Source organism: Schistocerca gregaria, chromosome 5, assembly GCF_023897955.1.
Source record: "Schistocerca gregaria isolate iqSchGreg1 chromosome 5, iqSchGreg1.2, whole genome shotgun sequence".
Taxonomy (NCBI): Eukaryota; Metazoa; Arthropoda; class Insecta; order Orthoptera; family Acrididae; genus Schistocerca; species Schistocerca gregaria.
The window spans coordinates 280,200,980-280,220,640 of record NC_064924.1 but is presented as its reverse complement, the minus strand read 5'-3'; the positions used below and the strand labels follow the sequence as shown (position 1 = coordinate 280,220,640).

Sequence of the window (19,661 nt, the reverse complement as noted above, 5' to 3'; positions counted from 1 at the left end):
ATTCCAAGACTTACCAAGCGGGAAAGCGCCGGCAGACAGGCAAATGAACAACATGTTCATGTGCCTGTCTGCCGGCGCTTTCCCGCTTGGTAAGTCTTGGAATCTTTGTTTTTAATGTATACCCATAATGTTACATATATTTCGAGCAAGTCAGCGTAGCACAGCAGTAAAGGTTCACGGCTACCGCACTGGAGGTACCGTTTTCGAATCCTGCTCTTATATTTTTTTTATGTATGCAAGAACCGTCCGGAAAATTTGCTCCTAGTGTTCAAAAATGAGTAGACGAATTAACTGGGAAATACAGAAATGTAGTCATGTCATGCACGAAACCCAGGAAGTTCACAAAACTGGGGTACGAAGAATTTTTGCGTTCTGTAATTCTTCCATACGTGGGACAGAAAAAAACTTTTGTACATTGTCGATTTGTGGGGAGGGAAAACCAATTCAAATTTATACTATATTCACTAATGAAAGGAAAGCTAGCACCGGCACCCTAAAAGTGGTCCCACTGAAGTGCACTCCTTGTTGCCAGCCTTGCGATGTTTGTTTTTACCGACACGTGAAAATCTTCACGAAAATTATTCAGAATGCTCCTGACTTGATGAAAGACCATAGAGAGATCGCTTCTAGGGAAGATTCGATAAAATTTCATTTGCTAATCCTACATCAGTGCACCTAATTTTGAGAGCATGATTAGATACGCAGCGGATAAAAGAGAATTATTTTTGAATGCGAAATAATTGTGTTTCACGGTGTCGCTCACAAAGAAACCGTGCACCTGCAAGATGGTTGCTTTCATAAAGTGCATGTGGTGCTGTGAAAATTTGTGCTTCGGTTGTCTCTTTGATAAGAAACACCCACAATATTGTTCTGGCACATCAAGCAATGTGGACGATGAAAAATGATTTTGTAATAGTGTATGACTGAAAAAATTAATAACTTATATATCTTTATAATTTCGCGCACCTTACGTTGTATGGTGATATTCTCTGAAATAAAATTGAAAAATTTTGTAGATTTTGAAAAAAAATAAAGAAGCAGGATTCAAACACTGTACCTCCAGTGCGGTAATCGTGAACTTCTATCGCTGCGCTACGCTTACGTGCTTGAACTATATGTAATGTTACAGGTATACAAATCCCGCAATGAACTTCAAAATCGATTTTCTCGAAAACCAATGTCCGTCACTAAAAAACCGGACACCCAGGTACTCAGGGTAAGTGCCTCTACAACATATTTGAAGTGCGTCAAAATCTGTGCTTTACAGTATGGAGAGTCCCCTTGTCAGATTAATATGCGGGAATTTTCTGAACTATTATTTCTTACTTCTAAAAGCGTGACTGTTTATAATACACAATACGTACTTTTATAATTGTTTTAACACTAAGCTTTTTAACAAAAATGCAGAACACAATATATTTAATTGTTTGTAATGTAGTTTAGTAAACTTAGGTACTTTGCCATTTCCGCCATGAGGTGGTAGCATGTTACGGTGATTTGTAGCCCACAATGTGATGACACTCGCCTGCTTTGTTTCTTCGTTGATCTTTTGTTGTCCTTGGTGTCGATGTAATGGCTGAAAAACTAGGAGGTGTCTACTGTAAATGATGTTGCCGACAGACGCACAGTTGCGTTTCACAGTCTTTTATTTTCACTTTTCACAACCCCTGATAATACACAGTTATTTGGCCAGTGCACTATTGTTCTAACTTCCCATAAGCCTCATTAATAGTTAGCAGGCGAACTTCCACATACTGCTACAATAGTTTCCTGTTGAACATCAACAAGCAGTAAAAACATAACCACATAATTCACAGTTCTTTTGGAATAATCAGGTATATATGCAACAGACACTGTCATTGGTTTAACACATGGCCTATTGGTGTAACACATCTTTCTCTGTTGAATTGATGCATTGTTGTTCTAACCAACACAAGTTTCTCATCTGAAACTTGGTCGTGGTCTGACTGTCTCGTGACCAAAAATTGGTCCCTTGCGTATCCTCGCAATAATAGGTACTGAAACTTCATATTGTTCGAAGTTAAATTTACAGAAATTACAATTAAAACTTTAAATTAACTGAATACATCAAAAAATTCTGTCTTTTTAACACTTTCTTCTACTACAAGGGTTAAGCCGAATTATTTGTTTAAATGATGAAGTTAACATACGTAGTTATGCAAACAATACTTTTGACAGAAGTGAAAATTACTTTGGAATTAATTAAGGGCTGGCTTTGCTAACATGTTTTCGAATAGAGCCAAATAGATCCTTCAAGAAAACTATTAGTTGTTCCCCCATAATACAGAATTTATATTTGTTTGTATGTCAACAATAGAATTTAAGTTACAAAACAATTACTCATTTCACCCTTAATAAAAGATACTAAGAATAGTCTAAATAAATTAGAAAATCAATTACATACATAAAACTAGGCACAAAATGGGATCTGGTGTTATATTCTTTAAAACTGAGTGCCACCTTTTTCTTATGAAAATGCAGATTATATTCACATATGTTAATGGTAATTAGTCTAAATTAAAAAAAAAATGTAAGTGAGCAGATGGCAAAACAAGAGGGGAAGTAAAAATATCTTAGCTTGCTTCGTCACAACCCGGTTTTACAACCAGATTGCATCATTGCAACCGATAGATAGCAAGAGCATCTACATTAGAAGTGTCCCATATAGCGCCTCTTTCAATGCCAGCAGGCTACTGCTTCAGCGGTGCCAACTGTTGCTTTTCGAAGTTATGATGTGTAAAGGCGAACATTTTACCTGATCGGAATTTAGTAATTCTATTGATAAAGATATTGTTTAATGTTGTAATGATACCTGTATCATTAAAAGTTACATTTTGTGTATACTGACACTCCACTGCACGAAGATGGTGCAGATTATTTACCAATATATAAGACCTTTGCTGTAGTCAGCCTGGCCATCCGTAAAGAAGTTGCAAAAGAACTATTGTCTCTGTACAATTGATAAATATTGAAATGGATATTTACAATTCTTTTTTTTCCCCTCTCTATTTTGCAAGACATGATACGTATGGAATCTGTTATGTTGCAGAAACATAGTGCTCTTTCCAGTATTAGTTGCTTACACTTGCAATAATCTGGGAACAAATGTGCAGGTTGACAGCTACTAGAATGTTAATTTCATTGTTTCTTGCAGATGATAGTTTATTTCTGATAGATATACAGACTGTTAAACATTCAGTACTATCCAAGTGTTTGAAGAGCCTGGTAAACAGATGTTGATAGTTTTTTTCCATCTGGAGATATTACAGTGAATGTGTTATACACAGCCACGGTGTTCCTTTTGTATTCATTATGCATTAGAATCAGGCTTTTTCGCCCACATTGTAAATTTTATAGTCGTGTGCTTGTCCTGCACACGACTTCAGTAACATAATAACACAAACTAATGAGTAGAAGTTTCACTACAAACTGTTCATTAGATAGTAACTGTTTTATAAAGTAGGAGCATAAATTTTGATAATGGTGGTTTTAATGATATGGACTATGTATATAAAGCATAATGATCACATTTCAAGAACTATTTCAATTGATCCGGAGACTTACAACAAATTTCTGTTTGTTTCAAATTGTGTCTTATCTGTTTCACAGTCACAGTAACGAGTGTTCGATTTAATAAATGTTTCCATAGTGCCACAAACATATGTTGTTGTTGTTGTTGTCTTCTGTCCTGAGACTGGTTTGATGCAGGTCTCCATGCTACTCTGTCCTGTGCTAGCTTCTTCATCTCCCAGTACCTACTGCAACCTACATCCTTCTGAATCTGCTTAGTGTATTCATTTCTTGGTCTCCCTCTACAATTTTTACCTTCCACACTGCCCTACAATGCTAAATTTGTGATCCCTTGATGCCTCAGGACATGTCCTACCAACCGATCCCTTCTTCTAGTCAAGTTATGCCACAAACTTCTCTCCTTCCCAATCCTATTCAATACCTCCTCATTAGTTACGTGATCTATCCACCTGATTTTCAGCATTCTTCTGTAGCACCACATTTCAAAAGCTTCTATTCTCTTCTTGTCCAAACTAGTTTTTAGTCCATGTTTCACTTCCATACATGGCTACACTCCATACAAATACTTTCAGAAACGAGTTCCTGATACATAAATCTATATTCGATGTTAACAAATTTCTCTTCTTCAGAAACACTTTCCTTGCCATTGCCAGTCTACATTTTACATCCTCTTTACTTCGACCATCATCAGTTATTTTGCTCCCCAAATAGCAATACTCCTTTACTACTTTGTCTCATTTCCTAATCTAATTCCCTCAGCATCACCCGATTTAATTTGACTACATTCCATTATCCTCATTTTGCTTTTGTTGATGTTCATCTTATATCCTCCTTTCAAGACACTGTCCATTCCGTTCAACTGCTCTTCCAGGTCCTTTGCTGTCTCTGACAGAATTACAATGTCATCGGCGAACCTCAAAGTTTTTACTTCTTCTCCATGAATTTTAATACCTACTCCGAATTTTTCTTTTGTTTCCTTTACTGCTTGCTCAATATACAGATTGAATAACATCGGTGAGAGGCTACAACCCTGTCTCACTCCTTTCCCAACCACTGCTTCCCTTTCATGCCCCTCGACTCTTATGACTGCCATCTGGTTTCTGTACAAATTGTAAATAGCCTTTTGCTCCCTGTATTTTACACCTGCCACCTTCAGAATTAGAAAGAGAGTATTCCAGTGAACATTGTCAAAAGATTTTTCCAAGTCTACAAATGCTAGAAACATAGGTTTGCCTTTTCTTAATCTTTCTTCTAAGATAAGTCGTAAGGTCAGTATTGCCTCAAAGGTCCTACATTTCTACGGAATCCAAACTGATCCTCCCCGAGGTCCGCATCTACCAGTTTTTCCATTCGTCTGTAAAGAATTCGCGTTAGTATTTTGCAGCTGTGACTTATTAAACTGATAGTTCGGTAATTTCCACATCTGTCAGCACCTGCTTTCTTTGGGATTGGAATTATTATATTCTTCTTGAAATCTGAGGGTATTTCACCTGTCTCATACATCTTGCTCACCATATGGTAGAGTTTTGTCAGGACTGGCTCTCCCAAGGCCATCAGTAGTTCCAATGGAATGTTGTCTACTCTGGGGGCCTTGTTTCGACTCGGGTCTTTCAGTGCTCTGTCAAACTCTTCTCGCAGTATCTTATCTCCCATTTCGTCTTCATCTACATCCTCTTCCATTTCCATAATATTGTCTTCAAGTACATCGCCCTTGTATAAACCCTCTATATACTCCTTCCACCTTTCTGCCTTCCCTTCTTTGCTTAGAACTGGGTTCCATCATAATTGGAGTAAATTTCTATGTTAATTTAGTGAATGAAGTAAAACTGATCCTACGGTTGCCACAAACACTTTATAAAGTAATGAGGACTATTTCATACAAATTTACCTCATTTGCAGTGAGAACAGCTTATTTGGCATTTAGTATAATTATAAGGCTGGTGGAACTTTTCACAGGGTTTACTAGCAGATGGTTTTCATTTTGTATATTGTAAAGATGTGTGATTTTACGTCCTGTTTAATCGGAACAGCATACCTATATGTTTATCAGCATTTCATTGTGACAGTGTCAGTGCATCTGAAAATAAGAGGTCTGTAGAGGACAATTGTTGGCATGGCAAGTGCTGTCATCTGAAATGACATGTAAGTGTGTGTGTTGGGAGGGGGGGGGGTGTTATTCCTTTTGGTTGTGTATATTTGAAGGATTAGTGGGATTCATAGTGGAGTATAATGTAAACAGGAGTAACACTTGATTATTAAAAGAGGGGGGAAGAGGATTTGGTGGGGGGTGGGAGGTAAATTAAGGTTTAACGTCATGTTTGAAATATGTTACCAAAGGTAGAGATCATGTGTGGGTAGGACAGGCATGGGAAAGGAATGTGGCTATGTCCCTTTCATTCACCTTAACCAATTCCTGGAACCCAGAGACAACTTAGCTTTTTTGTGGCAGGCTAGGGATGTGAACACCACTGCTCCTAAATATTGCAACCTCACTTGATCAAAACTTACTTTTATTACCCCAAGTCCAGAACCCCTTTACACATGGTGGGTAAGATACCTGGGGCTAAAAGGAAGAAGAGAACTTTTATTCTTGAACCAAAATACAGTAGAGATTCTTTTGAATGAAGCACAGCATTTTTTTAAAAATCAGAACTCATATTAGCATATACTGACTGGGGGGGGAGGGGGGGGGGGCGCAATCAAGGAAGAGGTGTGCAACATAAACAAAAGTTGATAGGCTTGTTTCTACATCTAAAGGATGACATCAATTCAGATTCTGCATGAATTACATAAGAGTGACGGTAGTGGGTTTGCTTGAAATACAAGGAGTAACAGTCATGACCGTTGATTACCTTTGAGATTGGACATGGTGAGTTGATGTTAGTCAAGAATGCCTTGAAGGTGACAAAGACACCATTATCTGCAACCCACTCAGTTTGAATGAGATCATATAATTGGACTGTGAGAAGTTGGATGTTCCTTCTACGACATTGCAGAAAGACTTGGCAGGAATTTAGCCACTGTACACGAATGCTGGCAGCAGTGCTCATACGAATGTGTGGTTGCAAGTGCTGGTACTAATGGGAGGGAAGACCATCGTGTTCGGCATATGGATCGGGTGCATCGTACTGCATCTGCAGCAGTAATTTGACCAACAGTTAGCACCACAGTGACACAACAAACTGCTACAAATCATTTATTTCGAGGACAGCTCTGAGTCAGATGCCCTGTAATGTGCATTCCACTGACCCCAAACCGCCACCATTTGCGGCTTCAGTGGCATCAAGTGAGAGTTCATTGAAGGATAAGGCGGAGGTTTGTTGTGTTTTCTGGTGAAAGCTGGTTCTGCATCGATGTCAGTGATGACTGTTTGTTGGTTAGGAGGAGGCCAGTTGGGGGCTGCAACCGATCTGTCGGCACACTAGACACACCGGAGCTACACCTGAAATTATGGTCCAGGGTGCGATTACATATGACAGCAGGAGCACTCTCGTGGTTATCTCACGTACCTTTACTACAAATTTGTATGTCAATCTGGTGATTCAATCTGTTGTGAGTACCATTCATGAACAGCATTCCTTGAAGTGTTTTCCATCAGGATAACACTCACCCATATACCACTGTTTTAACCCAAAATACTCTTAAAGTGTGTCGACCTGTTGCATTGACCTGCTTGACCACCAGATCTGTCTCCAATTGAGCACATATGGGACATCGTTAAACAACTACCCCAGCGTAATTCACAAACAGTAACAATCTCTGTATTGACTGACCAATAATTACAACAGGGGTGGATCTCCATCCCACAAACTGACATGCGGCACCTGTACAACACAATGCGTGCACGTTTGCATGCTTGCATTCAACATTGTGGTGGTTTCATGGGTTATTAATGTACCAGCATTTCACATTTGCAATGGCTTATCTTGAATTTGTATTAACCTGTGATCTTGCAATGCTAATCTCTTTAATATGTCACCTAGACAAATGTGTGCCTGAAATTTCATTACTCCATGTTAATTATCTTTTGGTGTTATAATTTTTTCTTTCAGTGTATAAAGTTTCATAAAAAAACTTTAAACAGCAGAAAGAGGAGAAATTATTCTTCAGTACGTTACATAGGAAAAGCTGATGGTGTTATGGTTAGAAGAGGGGAACTGGAAGCCTGTGATGCTTTCGTATTTGACTTGAAGATTCAGTGGAAGCAAGGAACTTCTGAGACAGAAAGGACCCCCCCTTCCCCAGTGGGTTTGGGGGTTAGAATAGGCTTGAGGTATTTCTGCTTGTCATAAGAGATGACTAAAGGAGTCTCCCATTCTTTGGCCTTATAAATTATGGTCCCATTTAAGGTTTTGACTGCACACTTTTAAAATTCTGCAGAAGTGTTGGCAATTTGGGGGAGGATGCGTTATGTGGTGACTCACATATCCATCATGCCATTAGATCTTCTGCACCTCATATTGCCAAGGCTCTGTGACTCTACTCGCAGTTCAGCTATTTGGGCGAGGACAGCTTCTGGGTTACGCCACTTTCTTCTATTCTGTGCTGGCCTCTTGGCCCCATGACAATATTGGCTTTCTCTACACCTAATATCCAGCACGGTAGCCACTCCGTTGTGGTGGGGTCATCATGTAGCCATTTGGTGGTAGCCACCTGACAACACAGAGGTTGCACTGCTGATGCCTGAGCTACAAACTCCCCATGTATGCCAAGGATTAAATGCCCATCTTCTTGAGACATCAGGACTCCCGGGAATGGCCATAATGCCAGGTAGCCCTTGCTGTGACTGGGTGGCACCTATGGTGAGAGTCCATGATTGCAGTCGGTGGCATCAGGGTGAATGACCCGCAATGTAGTGGACCAAGTCATCTCTTGCTGGTGACTGAATAGCGCCAGCAGTCCCTAAGAAGAAAAAAGTAGAATACAATGCTGATAAATATGACCTTAAATCATTCCCCTCCCTCACTACGCCATGAGAGAAAAGAGACATATTTGCCTCAGTATTTAGTCTGCAACAGAACAGATAGGGACTCATTTCTAGTTACAAATCCTTTATTTTTGATGAACATCTGGAGAATAAGTTTGGGGGAAGTGACAGCACTGCCCAACTGAGAAATGGTTCAGTCTTCATTCAGGCAGCATCCCCAGCCCAGTCCTGGGCATTGCTCGCCTGTGACTAGCTGGGTGATATTCTTGTTTCCATCACTCCCCATAAAAGCCTCAACATGGTCGAGGGGATTATTTTCCACTTCAACCTTCTCTTGTAGTTTCACGATGAGCTCCATGCAAATTTAGGATGGTGGGCTGTTCACTTCATCCTGCAAGTCTATAGGAGACTCAAAGACAATAGTGTTGCTACTGGTGCCTTCATCGTGGCCTTCAAGGGTGCTTCAGTGCCTGAAAAGGTCAAGTTGATGGTTTACCGATGTGACATACCATACGTCCCTTCCTCTATGTGGTGCTTTAAGTGCTGGAAATTCGAGCACTTGTCTTCCCGCTTCAATTCCAGCACCACATGTCAAGACTGTGGACGTCCACTGGCATCCAAATACTCCACGTGCGCCTCCTCCCACTTGTGTGAACTGTGGGGAGCACCACTCACCCCGCTCTCCAAACTGCACAGTACTCCAAAAGGAGTGGAAAATTAAGGAGTACAAGGCTCTGGACCATCTAATATACCAAAAGGCTAAATGTAAATTTGAACACTTGCACCACTTTCACTTGACATTTACATATGCTGCAGCTACGCCGACATTACCCTCACTTATGACGGTGGTTCTGCAGTTGCTCCCAAAGCACCTACTTAGGGAGCAATCCCCTCCCCCAAAAAAACCCTCCGTGGTCTTTGGTCCCCTCCCCGGAGCTGGAGAGGCCACAGCTTAAGGACAAGTGCTGGCAGTATCTTAATATTATTTGATGCCTGAGCCACACCGACTGAAGTGTTGATTGTCCTACACTGCTGCAGCTGTACAAAGCCCTCGTACAGCCCCATATTGATTATGGGAGCATGGTGTATGGTTTGTGCTGCATCTGCTGGATCCTATCCACCACTGTGGAGTTTGGCTCATGACGGGAGCTTTCCGAACGAGCACAGTGAACCGCCTCCTCATGGAATTTGGTGTTCCTCCATCGTGGCTCCAGTGGCAACTATTGTTTGCAAATTATACTGCCCACATTCTTGGATCACCACACCATCCAAACTACCATCTCCCTTTCCCTAATACGGCGATCCATCTCCCGCAACAGCAACCCTGAACTGGGAAACCCCTGGTCATTTCTTACTGAACTCATTGCTTTCCCTCTACTAACTTTCCTGCAGGTCCATTTACGTACACCTCCTTGCTTCGTGCCTCAGACTCAGCTTCGTCTGAACCTATTGCAGAGCCCAAAAGGCTCAGTTCCACCTGAGACCCTCTCCCGGAAATTATTATTTCTTGGTGAGTTCCACGGCTCCAAAATAGTTTACATCAATGGTCAATGATCTTGTTGGCTTTGCTTACTCTCACATTGGACATAAACTGAACAGCGCTCCTTGCCGGATAGCTGCAGTATCTTCAGTGCAGAGTTAGTAGTCATCTACTGCACTCTTGAGCATACTTGCTCCTGTGCCAGTGAGTCCTTCGTCATCTGTAGTGGTTCCTTAAGCAGCCTACAAGCCTTTGACCAGTGCTTCCCACATCATAATTTGGTATGTAGGAGTCAGTTTATGCCTTTGATAACAGTGGATTTTCAGTGACCTTCATTTGGATCCCAGGACACGTCAGTATACCGGGCAATGAACTTGCTGTCTGCTTGGCCAAACATACTACTGGTAAACCAACTCTGGAGATTGGCTTGCCAGAGACTGATCTCCAATGGGTCTCCTGCTGTAAAGTTTTCATGATCTGGGATTCTGAATGGCGCATCCTCAGTACACCAAATAAACTCCGTAATATCAATGAGTCAATGTATGTGTGGCAGTCATCCTTGCGAATTGCTCTCAGGGACTCTGTTGCTCTTTACCGGTTCCGCATCGGCCGTCCTTGGCTAACACGTGGTCACCTCCTTTGTTGCGAGGACCCCTCTCAGTGTTGCTGTGGCTCCCATAGGACTGTCGTCCACATCTTGTTGCAATGCCCCATTTTTAGATGCTCTGCAGCGGACTTTTAATCTTCGTAGCAACCTGCTTACAGTGTTGGGTAACAGTGCCTCAATGGCTGATTTAGTTTTGCCTATGATTCGTGAAGGGGCTTCTCTCATACAATCTAAGGGTAGGCATCTGGCCTTCTCTCCCAGGCCTCTACCCTCCCTCCATTTTACCTGTTTGTCACTCTTTCTTCGCGTTTTGTTTGCCTTGGTGTGGTCTTTTCTCTATATGTGTTCGGGTCACCTTGTCTTTTAGGCTGGAGATTTTAGTGTGTTGCAGAGTGGCTGGCTGGCTCATCCTTTTTTATTCTTGTGATCAGCCAGCCCAGTCCACCTGCTATATGATTTTAATACCTTCCTCTACTTTTCCTTTTAGTGTACCTTTTCCCCTTTTGGTTTGCTTCTTTCATTTTCTCTTTCGGTGTGGTTCCCTGTTAGTCTTATGCCCTTTTACATTTCCCAACTCCTTTTGAGAATAGTTTAACCTTGAGATTTGTTTGCATGAGAAAGAAGGGACTGACAAGCCTTTGGTTTGCTCCCTTTATACCCCACAATAACCAACCAATCAACAGAAAGGAATAAATGTTGGAAGCAAGTTGGAGGATCCACAGCATATGTGTCACATAGAGAGATTGACACAGGCAGCGTGGAGATGTTTGTTGGATCAGGTGAAACGTTTTTCATAATGACATGATTATGTGTTCAAAAGGATCTCCAGGACTGGCCATTTCTTGCTAGCATTTCATTGTAGATTTCCTTTACACATTCTTTTCTCTTGCCTTTGATCCATGATCTTGCTGAACCTATCCCTGACTGAGTCCATTTCAGTCAAACCTTTACCCTTTTCTACAAATGAAGGAAGAATAAACATTTCTTGACTTGTAATTTAATAGCTCATGTATGTAAACAGGCAGTTACTCAGCCATGACCCTTTGTTAAAATTTATAAATGGGCTTTAGAGAGACTGCTGCCTGTCATAGTTGTGACTTACTCATGTTAAGGTTACTTACCGTACAGTGTGGGAGGGAAAGTGGAGCATTGATATTGGATGAGATTTTGAAAGCATTATAATGTAAAAGTTATCATTTGTTCAAATCTCATCCACTGTAGTATGCCCTCTCACACTATCCAGTGTGTCTTCTTTGACATGGGATACTTTCTTTCTATCTTTTCCTCTGTTCTGCCAGGAGGAGAAACCCCATACTCTGAAAATTAATGCAGCTATGTCTTTTCTTTCTTCACATTTCCTGCCAATTATTTGATATATATTTCTGTATGCGTATTATAGGTGTAATAACAGTTGATATTATATTATAAGCTGGTTTTTGGGAGATTTATGCCTGTCACAATTGTGACTGACTTATGTTAAGGGGACTTACCAGACACTGTAGTAGGAAAACTGGATTGTTCATATTGAATGTGATTTAAAAAAACATTATTCTTTTAGTTCATTATAAGGAAATATTAATAACTGTGTGGATGTGAAATTATCCAGTGCTCTACTTTTGTTGCAGCTCGCTGCCACACCCATTAGTGACGGAGACATCGGATATTTGTCTTTTTGTGCCAGACTTGAAAAAAGGTCCGAGAATTGATCATGAACCTACAGTAGCACATTACCGTGAACTTCTTGACCAGCATGGAGTGAAACAAATTACTCAGGTAACAAGTTAGGTTATTGAATAGTAGTATTAGCTTAAATACTGAAGTAATATCTTCAGTAGCATTATAGATCTTACTTTTCCAGCATAAATGCTGAATTCTCGATTGCAGCAGCATGACATGAGTATAAATTTGTATCTTCTCCAAATGTAAATGCATAATGTAGCAGGCGGTAATTACGCTGTTGTTCTGCTATAGGAAGGATAGTACGTGAATTTGTGCACTTTCTGTTTTTTGTGAACACACAAATTGTTGTATCCAGTGACAGCAAGGCGATTCTTCTGGAAAACTTGAAACTCTCAGGGAATTACATTTCACCTGGAGAAACATGGTAATCTCAAAGAATTTAACAAATTTATAAAATCTCAGGGAATTCTGTGTTTTTAACCCAGTATTGAAATTTTGTGTTAATTATATGAATACTATTTTGTATAAATTATTGATGTTTAAAAACTGTGGTTAAATTACTGCTTATGGCTAATACATCTCAGCTGAGATATAGCCTCCCCTACTCCCTGCACAACATTAATTTATCATTTGCTTCTAATGGCACCATCTTCCTCCTCATACCTGGAATTCTTGGGGTGTCAGGCAGAAGGTGGAAAAAATAAGCCTGTTTCATCTGCATTAAAAACATCGTTGGGACTGTACTTTTCTATCATTGATGGAAGATTTTTTCACAACTGCACAGTGTCAATGCTCATGCTTCCAGGCTCACTCCGAAACATTTATGCACTAAATTATGTCTGTTCTTGAACCTTTTAATCCAATCATTGCATGCCATGAGATCTGTGTGTCACAACTTTTGTGCCAAGTCTATTGCTCTAGCATGAACCATTGTACCACCAGTTGGCATGTCTGTTTCATGAGCTTGCTTTTTCCAATTTTGTAGCACACGTTTCATTTCTCGAAACTGTTGCACAGTTGTTGTTAATTGCCATTTCCTCCATACAAAAATGCTACTTTAACTATTTTTCATTTGCTCGCTGTGGTATTTAATGTTGATAGAGGAATGTTCAGTTTTTGTGCAATATCGGCCACACACCGTCAGGTGACTTGCGGAGTATGGATGTGGATGTAGATGTAGATCAGCACGCTTCGTGTGTGAATTTTTGTCGACTTCCAGAATAATGTTCCATTTTCCTTCATTTGTAAACTGTCTCATTGTCTTTTTTTCTATTACAAGCTAGTACACTATTCAACACAAAAAGTCATGGAGTAAAAAATAAATCAATCAATCAAATGCTAAACACGTTTAAAAGACACTATCGACTGAATTACGTGCTATTGCCTTTGTTTAGCTGCTCTAGAAGACGGAAGTCATTGGAAGTGCTGCCAGTCTATACAAGTTACTTCCAGGCGTAATTTCTACCACAGCAAATGATCTGCATGACTTGCAAAGTTGCTGGCACTGAATAGTAATGTCTCCCTGCACATTTCCGCCCCACAAAGCCGCAAACGTCCTATTCAATTCACTCTCTTAACTCTCAAGGGCAAAAGTTGTAGCAGCCAAACAGTACAGATACCACCAAATTTTAAGGTACTAAGTGGGGACGGAGAATGCACAAATGTGTTGGTTTAATATGTGTTTAATGTAATTGCGACTGAGACGTCCAAATATGGATGTTATGTTTGGGAAAATGTGGTAATGAGGTATGTAATAACAAGATTCCACTATATAACATAAAGTGAAATTTACCAAGATTATTTTCCATGTCACTTTCATATTCTCTCACACTAGCACTCAGTTCGTATTTTGCATGTAACATTATTCAGCTGATATTTACTTTTGAAATAGGCAGTGGTCAATACATAGATTGAGAGCATGAAGTTCCAGTTGTTCCATTTAAATTTAGGGTAATAGTCATTTTTGCAATACTAATGGCTGGAGTATGCAGGATGTTTCAGATTTCGTATTACAGGCTTCTAAGGTTTGTAGAGGGGACTTAGCTGATAAGGTTTTGATAAGGAGCCCATGTCCGGAAATGTACCATTTGGATGTAAGCAGCTTAGAATTTCAGATCACATTCAAATGTCGTGCTTCACAGTACACACACAAAGTGAAGAGAGGGCACTGTGGTGAGTCACTGTTATAATTACAACTTCATGTATCATTTTTGTTCGACTACAGTAACAGCTGTTACAAATGGTATTTTTGCAATTAGGAGGGCTGGACTCTCAGTTTTAAAGTTCCATTTAGTAGAACAGAAATCGACAGCAAGTACTTGAAAACTGCCCCATGTCTTGGCTTTTGTCAAGTAGTCAGGTCAGAAATTATTCTCTCCACTGCGTGCAAATTGTGAAGTGGTAGAGTTGAAAGTTATCTGATCTTCAAACGTATTTTAAATAGGCACAGGCTCTCAGCATCACCCCTGTGTGGCGAATGGTATTCTATCTATTGCAGTGTAAATAATTGAGGAGTAAAGAAGACCACTTGCTGAATAATAGAAATGTTAAGTTGTCGACAGATGCACAAAAAAGAATGAAAATTTTGATAGCTTTTGGAAAAATCCTTTAACATGTATACTCCAGCTCATTAAAAGAGTCATCTGAAAACTAGCAAAGTTTTCATTCTCTCTCTCTCTCTCTCTCTCTCTCTCTCTCTCTCTCTCTCTCTCTTCTTCCTTACAATGATTCAATACTTCTACTATTTACTGAATGGTCTCCTTTAATCATAAATTATTTGCGTTCTGCCAGAATTTCCCTTATCATATACATAGGGTGTTTGTTTTACCTTGAGACAGCTAAATATCTGAAAAATGACACATCATGAAAAAAAAAGTTTACTAATAAAGGGAACCTCTGTTTGTGCTAGAACTGACCACCTCCTAACAACGCATCCTGTTTGGATGGAATCAGCTTTGTATTTTCAAATGGGAAACCCCATTTTTATTGCATATTTGGATTCTACGCCAAAAAATACCTCGGGTTTATTTGAAACAATTTTTTTCCGTTCGTGGTAGATGGTGCTGTAACTGGTGCGAGAGTTGCAGGGCTTGTACAGAAGGACACATCAAAATCAGTCATCCTGATGGTGACATTTGAGGGGACTCTCCAAATCAAGCTCCCCCATGATGACAGGCAAGGGGGCCTCGCCAAAGTGAAGTGCTCCAATGGCGAGAGCCAAGAGGATTCTCTGAAATAAAGCAGCCCAATAGTGAGAGGCAAGGGGAATCATGACATCAAGCATCCTGCTGGTAACAGAAAACTATTACTGTATTTACTCGAATCTAAGCCTCACTTTTTTCTGATTTTTGTAATCCAAAAAACCGACTGCGGCTTAGAATCGAGTGCAAAGTAAGCGGAAGTTCTGAAAAATGTTGGTAGGTGCCGCCACAGCTAACTTCTGCAGTCGAATATATGTAGCGCTACACAGGCATGCTTTGCAGGCACAAAGATAAATACTGGCACAAAAACCTCTGCGTCAGTAAATAAATTTAAAAAAAAAGATGGAAGACGAGCTTTTTCCTCCGCCCCGTGTTTCGGCCACTGCATTTTCATACATTATCCAATGAAGTAAATACAAATTCCGTATTGTTCATCTTCGAATGTAGCAGCATTTCAATGTACTATGAAAATCCGACTGGCAAGACTGTTTGGGATGTTTGTCAATATGGCCAACTCTACGTTCTGAATTTTTTCGTATCGGTGAGAAGAGATGGTTGCTAATAGGAACTTTTATGAATTGTGAATCACATGCAGTATTCTCTTCAAGATAAGAATAATACGAATATAAACATTTTGCCATGTATTCTTTCATGTTTGCTGCTATCTCATTTAAATCCTGTCTGCCTAATAAACTACGAAACTAGAGTGAGACAACAGCAAACACGGAAGAATATGCGTATCATGTCATGTTTATATTTGTATTATTCTTATGCCTAATAGTGATACAGTCAGAAACGAAGCACGGCAGTTGACTAGATTTTTAAACTTTAAGATGACTCTAATTTCTGTGTCAAATGTAATGTACTAAATAGGCGCCTGCAAAGATTTTCAGACGGAGAAAATTCTTTTGTTAAACTCTCGTTCAGAACATCTTCTATCATACGCAGTCTATTATTTGGTTCTTGTTTTAATTGTAAGCGGCGTTAGCAAGCACAAAAGCAAGCCATGCCACGAGCGGCGACATGTCGTTAACACTCATTATCAGAATGCGACAAAGAGTGCATGACACAGTACAGTAATGCATTTTCAGCTTAGAATCGCGTAAACACCTATAACAAAGAGAACGACACTTATCAGATCAAAGAAAAATAAGCAATCAATTCAAACTAGACGAAGCACGTGAAAAAGGAAGGCTACCCGTATAAATACGGATGGAGCCCCTGACGCATAGCAATTGCTACCTGGCAAAGCTTAACTGCTAAGCTTACGACTCGAACCAACCTACTGTAGCTGCATCGTCATTCATTCGACCTAAATTGTGTCTCATCTTACAATGGACCAACTTTGTTTCGATTTGGAGGTGGTGCCTAAAACTTTTCTCACCCCTTGAAATTTGAGTCTCAAATTTCAGGAGCGGCTTAGATTTGGGAAAATTTTGTTTCCTTGATTCCGAGCTCATTTTTCAGGTGTGGCTTAGGTTCGAGTAAGTACGGTACATTCACATTGTTGTTTCTGGATCATATTACATGTAGTTTCTAACCAGATACTGAAATGGCTAACCACATTGTACTGTACAATCAAATTTTCAACTTTAAATGCATTGGTTCTTAATTGCAAAAGAGGCGCACATGATATTTGTTGATCAAACTGCCATCTTCTATGAATGGAAAACTGGTTCCTGTAAACCATACATATATTTTGGTGTGGTTCCAAATATGCAAAAAAAATGGGGCGGTTCCCATTTGAAACTATAAATTTGACTCTGTCCAAGCAGGAGAAATGGTTAGGACGTGCCCAGTTGTTGCACAGACAGATACCCTCTTTGATAACATTAATTTTTCACCTAGAACTTTTTTTCATGTGGTGTGCCGTTTTTGAGATATGTAGCTGCCTGTAGTTAAAACAAACACTGTGTATGCACAAACTTTTGTAAGTCTCTCCATCTCTTCCTTACCCCCCTCCCAACCTCCACCCACACAATTTCATAGTCATACTCTCCCTGCCTTAATTTAGTATAGCAACAGTAGTTCAGTTATTGCTTCAGCTGTGAATTTGCATTGGGGAATACTGTTATCTTCTTCCATGTAGTAATTTCTGTATTCTCCACATGTATTTCACAAAACTTTTATTTGCCATTTAACTCCTTTAGAAGAGGAACTTCATGGATTAATAGATACAGTTCTCCACTGGTATTCCAGTGCAGTAGCTAACATAAATTGTTTTGTTCAGTCTTCTTTATGAATGTTCGTAAAAGTTTTGAGCAGTTCCTAAACATGGTATTAACTACAATTCCTTTCTTGTTAAGCCTACCAAATCTGTACAAGTAGTAGGACCAGTACAGGTAATGACTCACCATATAGTTGCAGCATTGATCAGTCAACAAGCATGTTAACAAAATCACTCTGTCTGCTACCTGCACACTCAACTCCTACATACTGCTTAAAATTCTCAAACCTAACCACCCTGGTCATACCATTGCAGCTAGTTATTGGGCTTTCAAAGAAAGAATCTTAGCTCTAGTTGATCAACGCGTTCGGCCCATTACCCACAGCCCAGTTTCTGATATAAGTGACACAAATCAGTCCCCCATCATCTCTGTAACCCCACCCCATTCCCACAGTGATCCCTGTATGTCACTGGCTATGCCACATCCATATACACTATCATCTACATCTGCAAGTAGATATAGATGTAGATGTTACTGTAGGCTCATGACCTTACTGCTACCAAACTCCACATCAACAACATCCTACTGCCTCAATACCCAACATTTCTTTCTTATATATACTTTTCCGAAGTCACAATAAAATTTATTGATGGGCTGAATGTGATATACAAATGCTATTGCAATACAAGTCCAGAATGGAGCATATCACTTGTATCCATGTGAACCATATTCCAAAAGAAGACATCAATACACAGATTGCATAATATGTAGAAAAGTTGCAGAATCCAAGTCCAATCTATACAGTGTAATGATCTGAGCAAGGTGATAAATTGTAGCTAGTGCAGTTGAAAAGATACTAATCAAGACTGGACTTATGTTGCCTAATGGCTCATGTGATGAGATAGTGTTTTTGCTGTTGATAGCCAGAACTATAGGCATGTATATATTCAGTAGCTGGAAGGTGCCCTTGTTGCTGTCAAATCTTTCCATAATTAGTGATATGTTAACGTTTTCCACCACTTATACCGACAGTGTCCTTGTTGCTCCAGCTGCGCACAGAAACCACTCTTGGATCAATTGTGTACCATGATTTAAGGTATACGACTCGATACATGATTATACATACATCTCCTCCTTCAAGAGAAAGTTGTACAAACAGTCAGTTGAATGACCATGAGTACCAAAACCTTCATGGCTATCCAAGATATTTTGTCTGGTCCAAGTTCATTGGTGACGACGTCTTTATGATGTGGACTCACAGCCAAGGCCATATATTCTTCCTTTCGCGGCTTTAACAACTTCTCTCAATTCACTTCACCTGCTCCACTTCAGGCCATTGTGACAGCTTTCTGGACCCTGACCAACATGTCTCCAAACAGATGGTCCTGTAAAAACCTCTGTCCATATGAACCCACCATCTGTCAACAGCACCTGTACTTTCATAGCTGCTATCACTTCCCCACTAAAAAGTCTCTTTCATACATTTTAGCCACCTGCAGATGACACATGCAGCAAGAAGCAGTCCTTTGCCCAGTAAGCATATCTTACTAAGGCTTTAACAGAGAGACATTAGCCTCTGAACCTAGTTCACAAACAGATTTCATTCACCATATCCATGTATACCGCTCATTCTTCAACTAACAACCCCACACAAAAAGAGTACCCTGCAGCCTTCTCATTAATCAGTCTCAACCTGGACCGAAACAACTTAACTGTATTGTATACCAAGGATATGGCAACCTTTCATCATGTCATGAAATGAAGAACATCCTTCTGACCTCCCCCCAAAATGGTATTCCACCAAATCTGTGAAATATTCTGGATAATCCGTATGCCATATCTACCCTCATTACATTGCCACATGATTTATCTCCCTGTAGAAGAATCAAGTGTAGGACATTCTGTCCGTGCATCAGGCCATCCAGGCATATCCTAACCTATCTATGAAAGCAGTAATGTCTTATAATAACTCTGCTGTAACTGTTACATATGGAAACTCTAGATTGGAATATCAAGATTGTTAGGGGAAGATAGATTGCTGCTTACC

General features: G+C 40.0%; 1 protein-coding gene across 1 annotated transcript in view; it reads left to right on the top strand.

Moving 5' to 3' along the window:
* Positions 1-19,661, top strand: part of LOC126273156 (ribosomal L1 domain-containing protein 1-like) — a 67,032-nt gene that overhangs the window by 17,014 nt on the left and 30,357 nt on the right. Inside the window, exon 4 of the mRNA XM_049976612.1 lies at positions 12,192-12,339. Within this exon, the coding sequence (XP_049832569.1) occupies positions 12,192-12,339 (148 nt within the window). The remainder of the gene's footprint in view (positions 1-12,191; positions 12,340-19,661) is intronic.